This window comes from Falco punctatus, assembly GCF_963210335.1.
Source record: "Falco punctatus genome assembly, chromosome: 4".
Taxonomy (NCBI): Eukaryota; Metazoa; Chordata; class Aves; order Falconiformes; family Falconidae; genus Falco; species Falco punctatus.
Genome location: NC_137583.1, coordinates 93,749,550 through 93,765,439, shown reverse-complemented (window position 1 = coordinate 93,765,439; position 15,890 = coordinate 93,749,550). Strand labels below are relative to the sequence as shown.

The 15,890-nt window shown below is 41.1% G+C and overlaps 1 protein-coding gene across 12 annotated transcripts in view; it reads right to left on the bottom strand.

Annotated features, from left to right (window-relative positions):
* The window catches only part of BMPER (BMP binding endothelial regulator), a gene marked incomplete at its 3' end in the record, with an annotated part of 150,602 nt that overhangs the window by 44,535 nt on the left and 90,177 nt on the right, over positions 1 to 15,890 (bottom strand). For 9 of the 12 annotated variants that reach the window (XM_080383303.1, XM_080383292.1, XM_080383296.1 and 6 more), the window contains exons 11-13: positions 15,837 to 15,882; positions 6,477 to 6,806; positions 867 to 1,203 (exon numbers count right to left, since the gene is read on the bottom strand). In XM_080383303.1, the coding sequence (XP_080239429.1) occupies positions 867 to 1,203; positions 6,477 to 6,806; positions 15,837 to 15,882 (713 nt within the window). Of the gene's footprint in view, positions 1 to 862; positions 1,204 to 6,476; positions 6,807 to 15,836; positions 15,883 to 15,890 lie in introns of those variants that run through there. The other 3 variants (XM_080383294.1, XM_080383295.1, XM_080383298.1) reach the window with 3 other exon arrangements.

Here is a 15,890-nt window from a genome sequence, read left to right as displayed (position 1 = left end):
GGAAAGGCAATTCGTAAGGGAAATGGAGTCATTTTAGAAAGCTTTTCCTAATAAGCCCAATAGTTCAGCAGATGTGTGCAAGTGGGGAAAGCTGGGAGCGCAGAGATCAGGCAGCTCCATCCGCCATCATACAACTGTAACTCGGCTTGCTTTTATCTTTTATGTCAAGCAATCAAAAGAAAAGCCAATTTTATTTACTGAGTGAAGGGCAAATAAACTCATGCCAATTAAAGAACAGAAATGATGTCTCTGTGGTTTAGACTGGAAGCATTTTAAAGATAAAAAATCTTAAATAATTCACTCAGACAGGGCTTCTAGATCCTCATCTGTCTTCCTTTGCTCCCAGGGCAGGATGGGCATGCACTGAACTTTTTTTAACTCTCTCCTTTCAGACTTTCAACCCACAAACTGCTGCATCCAAGGGGCACTAATAATATTTAATATCCTTGCTTTAATAAAGTCATTTTCAAAATGCTTCTGCGAAGACACACTTCTCTGGACCACAAGCAACGGCAGTGAAAGCCAGCCTCAACTTTACAGCTGACTTTGAAATCAGGAGCTTAACAACATGTTTTGAAGTCTCTTTCCCCTCCCTCCTCAGTCTCCAGAAGTACTTTTCCTCTGGGTGATCACATGCCTGCCTGCCTTTCTCAGTGTTGGCTGCTCAGGTTTTTATTAGCTCAGGACTATCTTCTGATCCCTGACTCAGAAAAGCTCATCATACTGCAACTCTAAGCCTGTGTATTAATACTTAGCACAAGCAGCTCAAAGCATGTGCTCAGATGCTACTAGAAACTGGGCCAGCTGTGTGGGTTTTCTGCTCACACAGTAACTTACTATCTCCTTCCACAGCAAGTCACACTTACCGGTAAAACGTGGTGTAATCCACTGTTGAATGACAGCTCTGAAACTCCCATGCTTTGAGTTTCTGGCATTCCCGGTGAGCTCGGATTTTTACCCGGACCGTCCCATGACACAGCTCAGGCACAGGATTTCTCTGCGGGCGGCTGCAGAACTCGTTGGACTCCACGCGCCAGGATTCGGCAAAGTCGTCCACGTCAAACTTAAAATTCCCGTCACCCCCAATCAAGTCATCTCGCTTGTGCCCGTTGTAATTGCCACACAGACCACAGAGTTTGCCTTTCAGATGTGGCGCAGCCATGACCTCCACAAAACTGTCTCCATCCCATGAGATTTCCAAGCCTAGTAGATGAGATAAAAACATGCACACACACACACACAAAGGAAAAAAAAAAAAAAAAAAAAAGAAGAAGAAGAAATTGAGGATAACAAAATATGCTTTATGTTTGTTAAACAGGGAACTCAAACAAAGCCATTGGCTTCCTTCTGATAATGTTTAGATTTCTCTATACCTCCCAGTAAGTGCCTCTGGCAAGTGCAGTGTTTCTTAAATCATAGTCAATTACAATACATTCATGCCTGTCTCTGTTTATTTTTGTTCCTCCTCACTAACAAATGGGGTTATCCTAAAAAGTCTGAAGCCAAGGCAGAACTGTTCTTAACTTCAAAAAAGGGCTTTTTCAAAATTCTGCAAATTGAATTTGCTAGGGCAGATTTCTAGCGGATTTCACAGGCAGCCCAGAATTTTAGCCATTGTCATCCATGGCACAGGTCGTGGGCATATAATGCTGTCCATGCCCCATGAGACTCCACCAGTGATCACCTTATGGAAAACACCCTTTTCTTGCCCGCAAAGCTGAGACTGATCAGTTATCTGGGTGAATACAACTGTTCCAATACAAGTACCGTATTTTGTGTGGGTAAAGAGAGTTAAAAAGATGACCCCAAAGATGGGAGATGGGTAAAACTGTTGTAAGAAGGCATTCTGAACAGGATTCAAACTGTTCATTCAAAAGGTGTCAATTACTGGAATTTTGAATCTGTCTCCGTAAGTCAGCAAACTGAGGGATGACGGTAAACATCTAACCTCCATCTAGTGGCAAGATGTAAGTGCTCTGCTACAATCTGGTTTACCGTGAGGACTTGCACTCCTAGTACGTCAAAATCAAAATAGCTTTCTGTGAGTGAAATCCATTTTATCTTTCTGTACCCATCTAAAAGCTTGGTGTCTCGCTTAAGTTAGCTGAGCTGTCTGGGCCTTCTCTTTGATGGAGAGAAATAGGCAGCTCTGGGTCACAACGTGGGTGTCTAATGCAGAGGGAATAAACTACATTCTGAATGCCTTTCTGTTTCCAGTGATACTCTAGGGGGCCCAGAGACTGCGTGGAGACTAAAATTCTAGTTTTTACCTGGGTGATTGTAGATTAAATTAATTCCATCCTTCGAGAAGTAAACATGTTTCTCAGAAGGGAAAGCAATTTTGGTATCGTAGGGGATAAAAACAACACCAAGAATCACTGCTGCTTAACTTCTACCCAAAAATAGCCTTTCTTTTAATTATTTCTAATGTCTGCTGAATGCTACTACATCATATCTCTGCAGTAACCCTGCATCTGAAGATCACAAATCATTTTGCTGATGTTAATTTATTCCCATAAAGTACCAGTGTGCAGTGGTTAGTTAAGGATAAACACAGGAACCTGCTTTTAAACAGGGTAATCCAGATTTTACCGTCTTCTCCCTGCCTGGCCAAGAATACCAAACAGCCTCACTCCGCAGTGTATGACCAGGGCTTCGCTCCAGCTTTCTACATTTGCTGTGTGGGCTGGCTTAGCACCACCCTTTCCTCTTGTAAATCAGTGCTTGTCACTGTGCGATCCAAAGTCTGCCCTATCCTCATGTAAGTAATTAACATACCAGTGACTCAGTTCAAAGCTGGAACCTTTCCTTTAGCGCCACATCCCATTGTCTCCTATGACAATTCCTACCCACACTGCAGAGAAACAGGGTGAGGCTCAAAGAGCAATTACGACTATAGAAGGGGTGCTTTGCCATCGGTACGTACTGTCCTGCTGCTTGTGTGGTTCACACAGTGTCACTAAGGGGTCTGGGAATGATTTACCCACCCAGGCTGTGCAGATAATTCTGTATCACCGGCCACTACAGTCTAGTGCATCATGTTTTCTTATCAGTGTAGGTTAGCAATGATAGCACAAATATGTCCTGAGCTGATACACCTGAAAGTAGTTTCAAATTATCCAATAAACCCAGCATGGATATGGCCACTGTATCCTCCTCCAAAGGCACTGTACACCCAGCCAACTGAGAAATTGTGCAAGACTACAACTGTTAACGAGGCCAGCACAGTGGCAAGGGGGAAGGCTCCCTTTTAAGCTGCTTCATACATTATCATTGCTGGACAAATTCAAATTCCAGCTGTCTTTGCCTCTGACAACGCTGAACAAAACAAAACACAGCTTGATTTGCAGACACCAGATTAATACTGCTGTGCTGGCTTTTAGAAAAACCTGGCCATTGACTTATAAACTAAGATTTCTTCAGACTTGAGAATCATATAAACTTTCTCAAAGCTTGAAGCATCAAGATCCAAATTCTCAGACAGTTCTCTTCAGAAAACAACTCCAGTTTTTAAGGCAGTGTTTAACTTCTTCCCTAAATGAGCTCCCTCAGAAGCTGCTGACTTTAAGCAGAGTTACAAAAGATTGGCTAATGATTCTATCTTAATCTTCCTTCTACAACTGGCTTTCAGTGAAACCACTCACATTCATTATGAAAGGTTAACTCTAAAATTATCCTCTATATTTATGCGTCCTTTGTGAGAGTTAACCTACTTGTTACATGTTGCTCTGTGAACTCTAGGTAATACAAACAAGAATAACACAAAACTATGACTTTTCATCTCAGCATGTAAAAATGCACATTTTTAAATCTAGGGAGTCCTGCTTTGATTACTGGATTTGATTCAAGAGACTCAGACTTTAACTACCACAAAAGAAGGTACTTTCCTCTAGCTGCGTATTGTTTAATTATACTATATTCTGCTGTAACTGCCAGATGGAAGGGTAGTTTCTTGCTTTCATGAACAGCCTAAAGGTTTTTTGTCCATAATGGAGCTTATTCCGTCTTGGGATAACTAGGAAGGGTATTTACTCGTACACACATGATAATTTTGTTGAAGCCTGATTGCACTGTGTAGTGTGTGCCTTTTTGTTTGTTCACAAGCAGAAAGTTCTGTTGGTTTCTGTAAACCAACAAAAGCGGTGACAGACAGGGTTATGCTATGGAGTGATGTTTGAAACGGTCTCCTTGGCAGACAGAAATTGTTTGGAAGAGTTTCCTGGTGCCTATACTGCCCTTACCTTCCCCCCTGCCCCCAAAATGAATGATTTCCCATTCACTTGGACAAGGATCAAAATCCAAGAAACATGAAGTCAAAGGATGCAGCATCTGTCCCATGTGGGGATGTGCAGAAAGGAATATTCTCTGAGTTACTTCTTAGAGTTTCCCAGTTTTCCTCTTTCTTTGAAGGGTGCTTAACCAAGTTGTTACTTGATTTCTTAAATTGGCACACGATCAGCTCTACTGCATTTGAAAAAAAAAAATCCTTCTGGATTTATGCACATCACATACTGAGTTCCCTATGCTGGGAACTCCCATCAATTGTTCTGCATGATTTTTCATGGTAAAGGCATCCTCCAGACCTGGCAGACCACTCTTCCCTAAAGATTTAGTGCCAAATTGGTACAGAAAACCTCAGCAAAGCAGCTTCGTGCAAAAGATCAGCACAGAAACAACAACAAAAATGCTCCTGCACTAGAGGGACAGATAAGTAACACCAGCCCTGTGACCCTCTGCTCTCTCATCTTCTTAACATCCAAATTTTAGACTAGGACTCAACACCACCCCAACCACACCCATGATGAAATATCTGGAAGTGCAGGGTGCCAGAATTGCTGCTGCATGGCATCCAGGGCTACAGCTGGTGAGGAATTTAGCAACAAAACAGGTTTTCACTGGAAAATGCCAATTCATCAAAACTGAAATGCTTCAGGGGGACATATCGAATTCAGCGAACTTCCAAGACAGCACAGGCAAGGGTCCAAGCTGGTTTCCTGCCAGCTCGCCTGGTGGGCTGCCTGGAAACCTGGACTTTCAGGGTATGCAACTCCAGGACAGCCCTGCCATGAAGATTGCCCCATAGCCAGGGACCACAAGGCTTCCTGAAGCTCACAGCTCTGCAAAAAGAAAACCCAAAAGCTGTGGGAATGCTGACCGAGCTGTAAGCACCAGCCCCTGCACTTCCCAGCCCAATTTTACTTGAATTTTGCTTCTAGTGCAGTGGTTTTGCTTATTTTTCATTCCTTCCTCCCTCCACCTCTTCTTTCACCCTACACCGGGAAAGCATATATTTCTTGAAAAATCCATGTTTCATCCTGAAACAGAGAAAATTCTCCAGTTTTTTTTCCCACCCAGCACTCAGAATTTCCTGTGGAACAACAGGTTTGTCTTTAAACTAGTTCTACTCAGGACATTCCTCTTCTCTACAGCCTCTCTGCTGCTTGTCCTCTCCCAGCAAAATGGAGCTATGCCGTTCTGCTGCTTTCCAGGCCTTACGTGCTGAGGAAAAGAGGACTTGGCCCATCACGCTGCATTCAGCGAGAGAAACCTGATCCGGCTCTGTTAAGGGGAGGAATTATTTAGGCTATAATTTGTAGTGATTACACACTGTTTGGTATGTTGTCATATGCCATGTTTGCACTCCCTCTGCCAACACATGGACAAGGATGTGTGTAGTCATTTATTAGGCTTGCACCACAGACAAATGGAATAGCAGCAGGATTAGCTGTCATTCATCTTCAGTTGAAAACCTTTCTTTGGCCTGTGGTTGGCTAATGAAATCCACATCACCAGAATTCACAGTGTTCAGCTGGCTGCAAAGAGAAACCTTCAAGATGCTTTTAATTAGAAGTTGTGAATAATGGTCAGCTTGTGTGCATTTTACAGACAGCCACAAAAATCTGCATTGCCACTTTGAGGAATGAGCCCAGAGCTGGGACCCACATTATGCAGACTTACACTTCCAGGGGCTATATGAACAGGTGTCTAAATTCTCAGCTCAACAGTGGGTGCTAGTGTCCCCCTTGAAAAAAAAAAAAGATGCTAGATAATAAGTATGACTATGCGTCACGCCTGTGACCATATCACTCCATAAGAAAGATTTGTTTCACTGCTTTCACATGGCATTTAATTGAATTAACAGTAAATAGTATTCTTGCTGAAACAGTACTTCACTGTGTAAGTGAAATCTCTCAGGACTACAGTAGTACCTAACACATGCTAATGAGAAAGTTTTAAACTTCCCCTCAGTATTTATCTATCCAAGGATACTATAGTTTCGGAACAGTTTACCAAAACAAACGTAAGTCATCTCCGTTCCCTGTTTCAACAAATAAGGTATCAGATTCTCTGAAGTTTCTGATTTTCTTTTACTTAACTACATATGTTGCCACTATCACGCTTTTTTACTGACTGCTGTTCATGTTGCACTGGAGGAGAAACACACGCGCACACACACACACACACTCCTGCCCTACCTGCTTTGGTCGTCACTTTCAGCAAATAACCATCCAAATCGATCTGAAATTGTGGTGTCTCGCAAGGTAGTGAGATGCGGGTCCCATTCCACTTCACTGTGAGGTGCTGCTGGAGGCTGATAGTGCTTCTGCCCAACACAAGGTCCACTGACTTTGTCCAGGAGAAAGAACGGGTCCGGCGGGCATCGTTTTTTACCAGCACCTGAAAGGGTGAGGCAGAGGAGGAGCAGTCTTTTGTCAAAACGTACTGACATGTTCCCTGAAAGTTAAATGTCCGTCCATCAAAAGTGTTGTAGTGAGGGTCTCCAAATACAGTGCAAACTCCAGGCTCTGCAGGTGAGTGAGAAACAAAAGCACCATATCAGGATCAATCAAAGTTTGAAAAAAGCAGCTGATAAGAACTTAGGGGACACCCCTCATCTATCTGCCCTATGGATTTGGCTGACATCCACTACGAATATGTTTTTGAAAGACGGGGGCTTTATGGCTTTAGTGGAAGTCTTTCCCAAAGCAGGTGGGAACCAAAGGCCAACTGATCCTTGGGGCAGCACAGGAATGCTAACCTGTAGCTAGGAACCAAAGACACGTCTTCCAACCTATATGTCTGTCCCATAAACATACTGTGCCATCTGAACAGCTTAGGGTATTACGGTGCCTGTGAAATTTTCCAAATTATTTCATTTCCAGAAAATACAAGCCTTAGTCACGATATCAGGGCAGGCAGAGCCCTGGGCTTGCAGAGCCCACGTCTCTGGAGATGTGTGACGGAAGCCTTCCCACCTAGCTTCAGCTTTCCAAACATGAAATGTCTAGTCTAAGCAACTCATCCAGTCTCCCTCTTACTGACAGAGAGAAACAGACATGACTAGAAAGTCTTTCATCTCACCAGTTTTAGACATCTCTCTTAATATGTGGGGGAATTACTCTCTGGAGGAGCCTGTCTCACTGCTGCTAGCTCTGGGAGCACAAACAAGTATCTAAGACTACAGGCATTCCTCTCAGACAGTTAAGCTCCCCCCTGGGATGAGCGCCCACCCTTAAGTTGTGTTGTGGGAGCAAAGCCTAATCCACTAACAGAAGCAGAATTCAAAACATCGCATGTATATTTTTGAAGCTAATTTTAATGCCCTCCATTAGGCAGGGGTGATCCTCTGAAATTAAAAGCCATCAGACCACTTTAGCAGGACCTGATTCTGTCCGTATTTTAAATAAGCACACTTACTTATAATTATTGTACATTTATAAACTAGGTATATTTATGGGGTATTCCCATATTAGGTAGAACGAGCATCTTTATTCAGTGTTATAAGCTATCATATATGTTGTTTATACACAGCAGACTTGAGTAGTTATTGTTATCATGCTATCAGCTTAAAGTCAGTAGTACGTGACTAACATAATGCAGTGACTAAGGGTACAGCATCTCTACCAACCATTTGCACCATTGCAAACGAAGGGAGATTTCTTACTGATATTTCCAGCCATATGCTGGTCAGCGAAGCCACAGCTCAAAGGCAGAACATGTTTCCACACTCATGTCAATGACGCTGAGTTACCCTGCAGTTACCCAATGATTGATTGAGTTGCCTCACAATCAAAGCAAGCAGCAAATTTATTTGCATTGCAGCCTTCTGGTATAACAATAGGTCCTAACCACATCTCATTGCTGCTGTTCCTGGAAGAAGGAGCCTCAAAGCAGAGAAATGCACACTGCCACTGCCAGCTGGATACCCATGGGCTGAGGCTGCTTTTGAAAGATGATGCCTGTTTTAGGGAGAGGGCTTGGTGCAGTAACAGAATTTGACTCAGTAATCAGAGAGCTGTGAACAGCATCAGTCAAAAAAACCCGAAAAACCCAAAAGCCAACAAAGGAGGGGAGAGTAACAAGGAATACAATTTAGTCACTGAAAAAAAGATATTATCCCACTAACAATGGCTCACCTGAAAAGGCAGCTAAAAAACCAAAAATTTAAACGTACAAAAAGGAAGGAGACATAGGTGTTGTGGAGAAGAGGTAGAGAATTCCTTCAGTAGAATGCAATACAGTTCTGACTAGGCAATACACCTTTCTCAGCAGGTTTCTTCAGCCTAGGCAGAGCACTATGCTAAAGCAGCTATAATTCTGGCATTACTAGCTGTAGTTAAAGAGCATCCAAGGATACCTACATGGAGACACAGAAAATGGGGCTGAAGGGGACCCCAGGAGACATTACCTTTCCTTCTGCAGCTGTAATGTAGAATCACCTGTACCTGTTTTCTTCCTGACAGACGTTCCTCTAACCTGCCCTTAAAAAGCAGTAGCAACAGCAACCCTATGGACACCTCCAGCAACCTGCTGCAGTGCTCAGCTGGCCTCGCTGTGAGTAAGGTTTTCCTGAAGTCTAACTTCTGTCTCCCTCACCGCATGGTGCAGTGCCATCACGGAGCTGGTACCTGGGAGATCGGTACTTTTCACCTAAAGTGCCACATGCGTGCTTCTTTAGCTAAGCCACTAACTAGTCTTGGCATCGTTCTTATGCCTGCGTCTGGCAACTAGGGACCAAAAAGTTGACGTTTTCAAGGACATCATGTCAACAGCTTCATTAGAAGTCACAATGAAACACATTTGATCAACACCTCTGGAAATTAGGCCCAAGAGACTTTAAGCAGAGCCTGAAAACCAAGACACTTAGATAAGAGACTGCTTTTTAAAATGTGCACCAATGAGGATATCAGTAACTTTTTTTCAAAGGCCGTAAAAAGACTGAATCTCCATAAATTGGCAGGAACCATATAGTATTTAATCACCAACAGGAAAGAAGAAAACCCTAGATGTTATATGGAGACCATCTGACTTTACCATTCCTAATCATACTGACATGTTTCTGATTTCCTTACATACTCATGTAATTATCTGCATAATGAATATCAAAAACATTTTATTACCTGCTCAGATTCTATTTCATTTTTTCAGGCTTTAATTTTTCTTTAAACATAATGACAACTTTTATGAAAACAAGGAAACTATCAATGAAAAAATCAACCCAAACGTCAGTGAAGAATTTAGAGGAGAAAACTGGTGTTTTGTCTGCATTTCTAGAGTCCAAGAACATGGACACATTATACATGTTATAACTAACATATTGGGAAGGGGAGGCTGGTTCTTCACCTAAGCAAGTGTCTAAGAGGCAAGACATGAGAGGAACAAACATAATTTAGAGATGTGCAAGTAAAATTGATAGTACCAATGGGATCCAAAGGAAATATTTTTTTTTAATTTCTAATGTGTTATACAGAGTAATGTTGGTTTATGTTATGTTACATCGTGTCACATCATATGTCAACTTGATGCAGTGCAGTTAACATAAAAAAAGAATGTATTTTGGACTGGATAGCTGAATGTCTGATCCAAATTTCACTGTTTTCTTTAATAACCGAGGAAATGGAGGAGGGAAAATCTACCTAAAACCAGCCTGAATAATTGATTCTCTGATATCACTGTGTAAAACATTCTTGAAAGGTTTGCTAAAATTGTGGTGTTTAAAAAAAAAAAAAAATCCACACCCTGCAAGAGTGTGTGCAGTAACTCAGGCACTGCCAGTAGGAAGAACTGGCTGGCCTAGAAATAAACCTTAAATACTGGGTGTAACAAGGCTGCAAAGGACAGGCAACATGTAAAGAGCTCCTGCCATTTTTAGGTTTTGGGTTGTTTATTTCCTTCTGGGAGCGTTTCAATCACAGCATGGTTTATGGTTTGCTGCTTTTTTTTTTCTCTTTCTTTTCTCCCCCCCCCCCCCCCCCCTTCTGAAACAAACCAGTGTTTCTGCTTGGCTGTTTTTGAAATCTATTGGAAGTACCAGTTCTCTACTTAGGATCATGTGTGACTTGCTCCTCTGTTGGGGCATAACGGATGGAGAGGTGTTGCTGCCTCACCAAAGCTGCATTCTCCAACACCGGAATACGGATTTTACAAGCTTGGGCTAACAAGGCATATAGGGTCATAGGTGAAGAGCCTTCCTTTTTTTTTTTTTTTTTTTTTTTCCCTACAGTGAATTTTCTTGGCTTATTGCAGATACTCCTTGTCTCCACCAGCTGTCTAGGGCAGAGTTAGAAAAGGGCAATTATATACAATACCTCCTTCTAAGACTCTGTCAGGATTGAGCCATTTTCATTTTAGGGACTTTCTGAGCTTAGACGTGGTATCTCTTCATTGATTAACCTTTGACAGACTTCTTTTCTGTGAGTTTGCCCAGTCTCCCCTTGAACCCAAAAATGTTTTTAACATCCACAACATCCTTGGGCAAAACACATGAAGACCACTGCCTCTTGCTTGTTTTGAATCTGGCATTCGTGTTCTTTGCTATCTTCTTTTACTCATCTACACATACACATCAAGGCAAATATACCCATTTCCTCTCTGTCCCTGAAAATCACAGATTTTTCAGAGCTATGTTCAGGAGACTGTGATTTTCAAAGCACCTTAGGCACTCACCTCTGATTAGACATTATTGGGAGCTGGCTGCAAACACCTCTAAACCTCTTTTGGAAATCCTTCATTTAGGCTCCCAAATCAGTATTCAAAACTTCTGGCTTTCATAAAAGCTTCTGGGAGCTCAGCAGTTTTCACATTTGTTTTTTAAGCAACTAAATATGGACTTTTAAATATGGACGCTTTTACATTTAACAATCTTAAACTACATGTATGATTCATGCAGTTTGCTCAGCTCCCACCTAAGGCTCTACAGCTTACTTGCAAACTAATAGTAATAGTATTTAGGTGCTAAAGTGAATACTATAGAACTCTTGGCATGTTTTCCTTGCATTTTCAAATCATGTGCCTAATTCAAATAAAATAATGACTTTCATTAGAAAAGGTAACAAGGAAGGTAACTTTGGGCAAGGAATACCATTTCTGAAAACACTTTTATCTGTACAAATAAAGCTGAAAAAGCAACAGCAAGGAAAAAAATATTTTAGGATTCCCAGATTTTTAACATACTGTTATAAGGAAAGAAAAGTTTATGAAATCACGACCTGTTTTGCCTAATACAGAAGCATAACAGTCTGAAAGACAACTCATTTCTAGTCAGTAGTATGCTGAGTAAAGGTACGAACAAATTGTTGAAATAAGTGCTTGCCAAAGAGTATCTTTCTGCCTTCCACCCGATGCCTCCCCCCGCCCAACACACACCCCCTCGACAGTATCTACCCTTCCTAGAAAGGCGAGATAGATACACTGCTTGGCGGCGGCCAGACAGACCATCAGCACACACATCCCGACCAGCCAGAGAGCAGAGCATATTGGCTGGGCAGTTAGCACACTTGTAGCTCCGGAGCAGCCAGAGGATATATTGTCTCTAGCTGGGTTTATTATTTGTTGGGATATAAAGGAAATGGGACACAAATCCATAGGAAACCAGGCTGTGTTAGCTCTGGTGCTCATGGAATAGCTTGTTTTATTTTTTCAGGAGATCAGAGCAGTCAATTGAAGTCCAAGATGTCCAGATGTCTGGTCACACTCTTCTGGGCTTGTAGGTAGTTAAGAGTGGCCAAGAAAAATATACTTTAAATTATAACTAAAATTGGTTTGGACACTTTCTAAGTAAAGAGAGGGAGGAAAAAATACAAGTTTACCAGTTAAGGGTGTTCTGGTTGTACATCTATAATTCAAAAAGATCTCAGCTTTTTAAAAATAAACTGAAACTTTGAATGCAATTAGCCCATATGCTGAATTAAGCCCTAAATCAAACAGAACACATTATTAACTTTTGAAAACTAGCTACAGAACACGCATAATAGAATTTCATTAGTTTTTCTGTTAAAAATGCATAGCCATAGAGTACTTTCCTCATAACTGCTGCATAGTGCAGCTTGATATAATACATGTTACAAGGTGTGGTGTCAAAAAGTCCACAGGAGTCTTTATGGTCTATTTCATAAACAAAGTAGCTATTCCAATTTGTCCAAATACATATTTATACAGTAGACCATCACAGCTGAAAAGTCTGAGGAGGTAAATAATGAACAGCATTCCATTATGAATAAACAATTGCAGCCTTTTTGTTGATGTTTTTCTCCATGGCAAGGAAATAACACAAAAAACAGGACCAGCAGGGTCCTATGTGGTCCTTCAGTCCCACTCTTTGCTCTCACCGGTACCTACAATGCATAACCCCACCATTTTTCTTCTTTTTTTTTTTTTTTTTTTCTTTTCTTTTCTTTGGAGAGTCAGCACTTTTTGCAGAATTTCTCTAAAAACACATAAAAAGAATGCAGGACCAGGTGAAAGTACCAACCTTTTACGCCTAAGGCTGCGTCCATATGCCCTTGAATTTAGTTTAGCTCCATTGGTCATTTGGTCAACTAAAAAAGCTGCAGAATGATTTGCAATGAACAAAATTTCATGCCCCAAAAGAGGCCTTTACTGCGAAATTAATCATGTCTACTGCTAGACCTAGATGATTGCAGTCCACTTTGAAAAAACTTCATCCATAAAGCCTCACAATGACTTGGGTAAGACTGTGTTAGGGTTATTGATCATGACTGAAATACATCTACACAGCTGCAGTAGGAAGCTTTCGTACTGCATGCTGCAATTTCAGCAAGGCCTATCAACTCTTTTTTTTTGCCAAGAACAAAGATTTAACCTCCACTGCAAATTCCCATCTTTGTCTGGGGTTTAGAGCAGCCTGTTAATGTTATTTGAACTCAGGTTTAGTGTTTTCTTTTTTTCATATGAAAATGACCGTGGTCTAACATAGGATTACTAATTTATGGAATTGACGTCAGTGGTGATTTTTCTAGATCAAGCCCAAAAGAGTACATTTCATTACATTTTTACAGCAGCATAAACTAAACTGTTGAATTTTCCACTGGTATGACCACTGTGTTTAATTAGTGATAACTGTACGCCAGCCATGGAGCTTAAGCAGCAACATGCCAAAACTAACCATAGTTAACTTCAGCAACAGTAGACAAAAGAGACTCTCCAACCCTTTAGGAGACGAGGTACTTTTTCTCTCTGTAACAAACTACTTTGAAAATAATCCTTTGATATTTTTTTTCCAGTTTAAAGTGTATCCTTTAACAACATGACTGTTTTTGACCCATTTCATAGAAATTGGCTGCATTTAAACTGCACTCAAAGCTCTCCTGTGTACAGTATGTTCTTGTACCTCCTATGTTGTTTTTACTTTGGAAAATTAATATCTGCTGTACCGCCAGAAACGTTTGGTGTGTTAGTATGTGGAGAGAGGTTCAACATGAGTGGGTGGGTGAGGGAAAGGGATGTAAATGTACATCTTATCTCATCAGAAATTGGCTGAATTAGCAGGGTTTCTAATAACTATCTGAGATAGTGATCATCACTGAAATCCTTTTGCCTTTTGCCTGTCTTACGTCATGATGAGATTTACAGCACTTCTGGCAGAAAGGTGGAATTAGTTCCTTGCAAATGGCAACTGTTAAAACGTTAATGTTAGAACAGCTAGTGAGAGCCACCACTGCTGTATGACAGTGGGTATTTAAGCTTTCTGATTACATTACCTGATAAAAGCTGGGAACAGTCTTTTAATCATAAGAGCTTAGAGTCAGCTCAGCATCAGCTCTCCAAATACTAAATGGGTCCACAGCGAGACACCTCTCCAAAAAAAGGATGCTTCTCTTTCATGTGCAGCAGAAAAGCGTGCCACTGCAGGATGATGCCATGAGCCTCCCAGCCTCACATACAGCCAGTGCAGTGCAGACAGGACCCATAAGAAGAGGCTAAGGGAATAAGGGTTTTTTATTCTGAGGGCTTCAGGGAGACCTAAGAGCTGTCTGCCAGTACCTAGAAGGAGGTTATTGGGAAGATGGAGCCATGCTTTTCGTAGGTCTGCATGGCAGGAGGACAAGTAACAATAAGCGGCCCTTAATTTCATGTCTTGTAGTCATGACCATTCCCTTCTTATATCATCAAGAAGTTCTGTCATTTTAGGTAACCTGGTTCCTAGGCGAGTTATTGTTACTTTGAAGAAATCTGGGTTTTGCCTCTTTGTCCCATGAAACAATTTTTACAAGTCATCATTCTCTGGCAGCATTTCTGAAGGAGTCACTGTACTGTCTTCTTTCTGACCCCATACAGTAGAGAGTCTCCAGTGCTTTGAGGGAATGGCTGGCCCCATTATGTTCCTCACCCTCTCATGTTACAAAGGAACACGTGAGAATGGTTAAATGAGACTGAAATATAAGAACAGAAGCAAGACAGAGATTGATAAATTTGTGACGCTAATGACATGTCATGTGCGAGCAGGGGTCTATGCAAATTTATTCTCCCTTGAAGCTGAGCTAACGTGAAATCAACTGCTGGTCAGTTGAATCCTCTTTCATTTCTCCCTCTGCTCAGTATTATTTCAAGTGTTTCTGAGGCTGCCACTTGTATTTAATTTCATTTTGATACTGAAGACTTGCAAACTAGATTTATTTTGTCACAAGTTACATGTTTCAAAATACTTGAGCTGCAGAGTGGAAAAACAGGTATTTAGCATATGGAATCTGTGAAAGCCAAGAGTACCCAGAACTGGGCTGATCAGCAAAACCAATTTGATTTTAGACAAAAGAATAGGAAACACTCTCCTAAAAACCTGTTCCTTCTTTCAGAAGCCTTCCTATAAATCATAAAACCCCATTTTAGCAGTCTGTCCCTATTTGGTAAAATACTTAAACATGTCCTGAAGGAAATAAGTAATTGTGTCCTGTTAACTTCAGTGAAGACAGGTCTCCCTGTTGATTTAAATAGGACAAGTTTAAAGATAAGTATTTAAGTGCTTTGCCGACTAGGAGAGAACACAAGTGATATCATAAAGTTGATCATTCCTAAAGTGAAGAGTAAAGGGATAAAAAGGTGATGGTTGAGCTAAACATCACACAGACAGAAAGACACCTTTCTATTGTACTTTCCACTGCTGCCCCAGACTGTATCTCAGATTTCTGACACCCTTTTTTAACTCTCACAATTCATCTGCAAAGATGTGGGATTATATCTACACATAGCTGGGCTGGGCAGGTATAGAAGGTACCCAGTCCTAAAAGTTACAACTCTATTCATTTGCTTATTTTATTACCTATAAATTTCACAGGCCAACTATATCCTTCAAAAAGCAGCACCTCAGATTTGACAAAAATAGTGTCATTTGGAAAAAATAAAATAAAATGAAAACAAAGTACTCAGGCATTTGATTCTAAATTTACAGATTTATAGGAGGCAAAATCTGTGGCCAGCAATAATCACCTGCCCTTTAGCCACCTCTAAAAAGAAGGCAGAAAAAGCAAACATACTTCTACTATATTTGTTTTCTCTGAAAGAATAAAAAAGAATGTAAAGAATGTGAAGAAAGAACTTACTTTCAGTGCAAATAGGACAGCATCCTTTTCTGTTCAGGATTTTACCCTAATTGG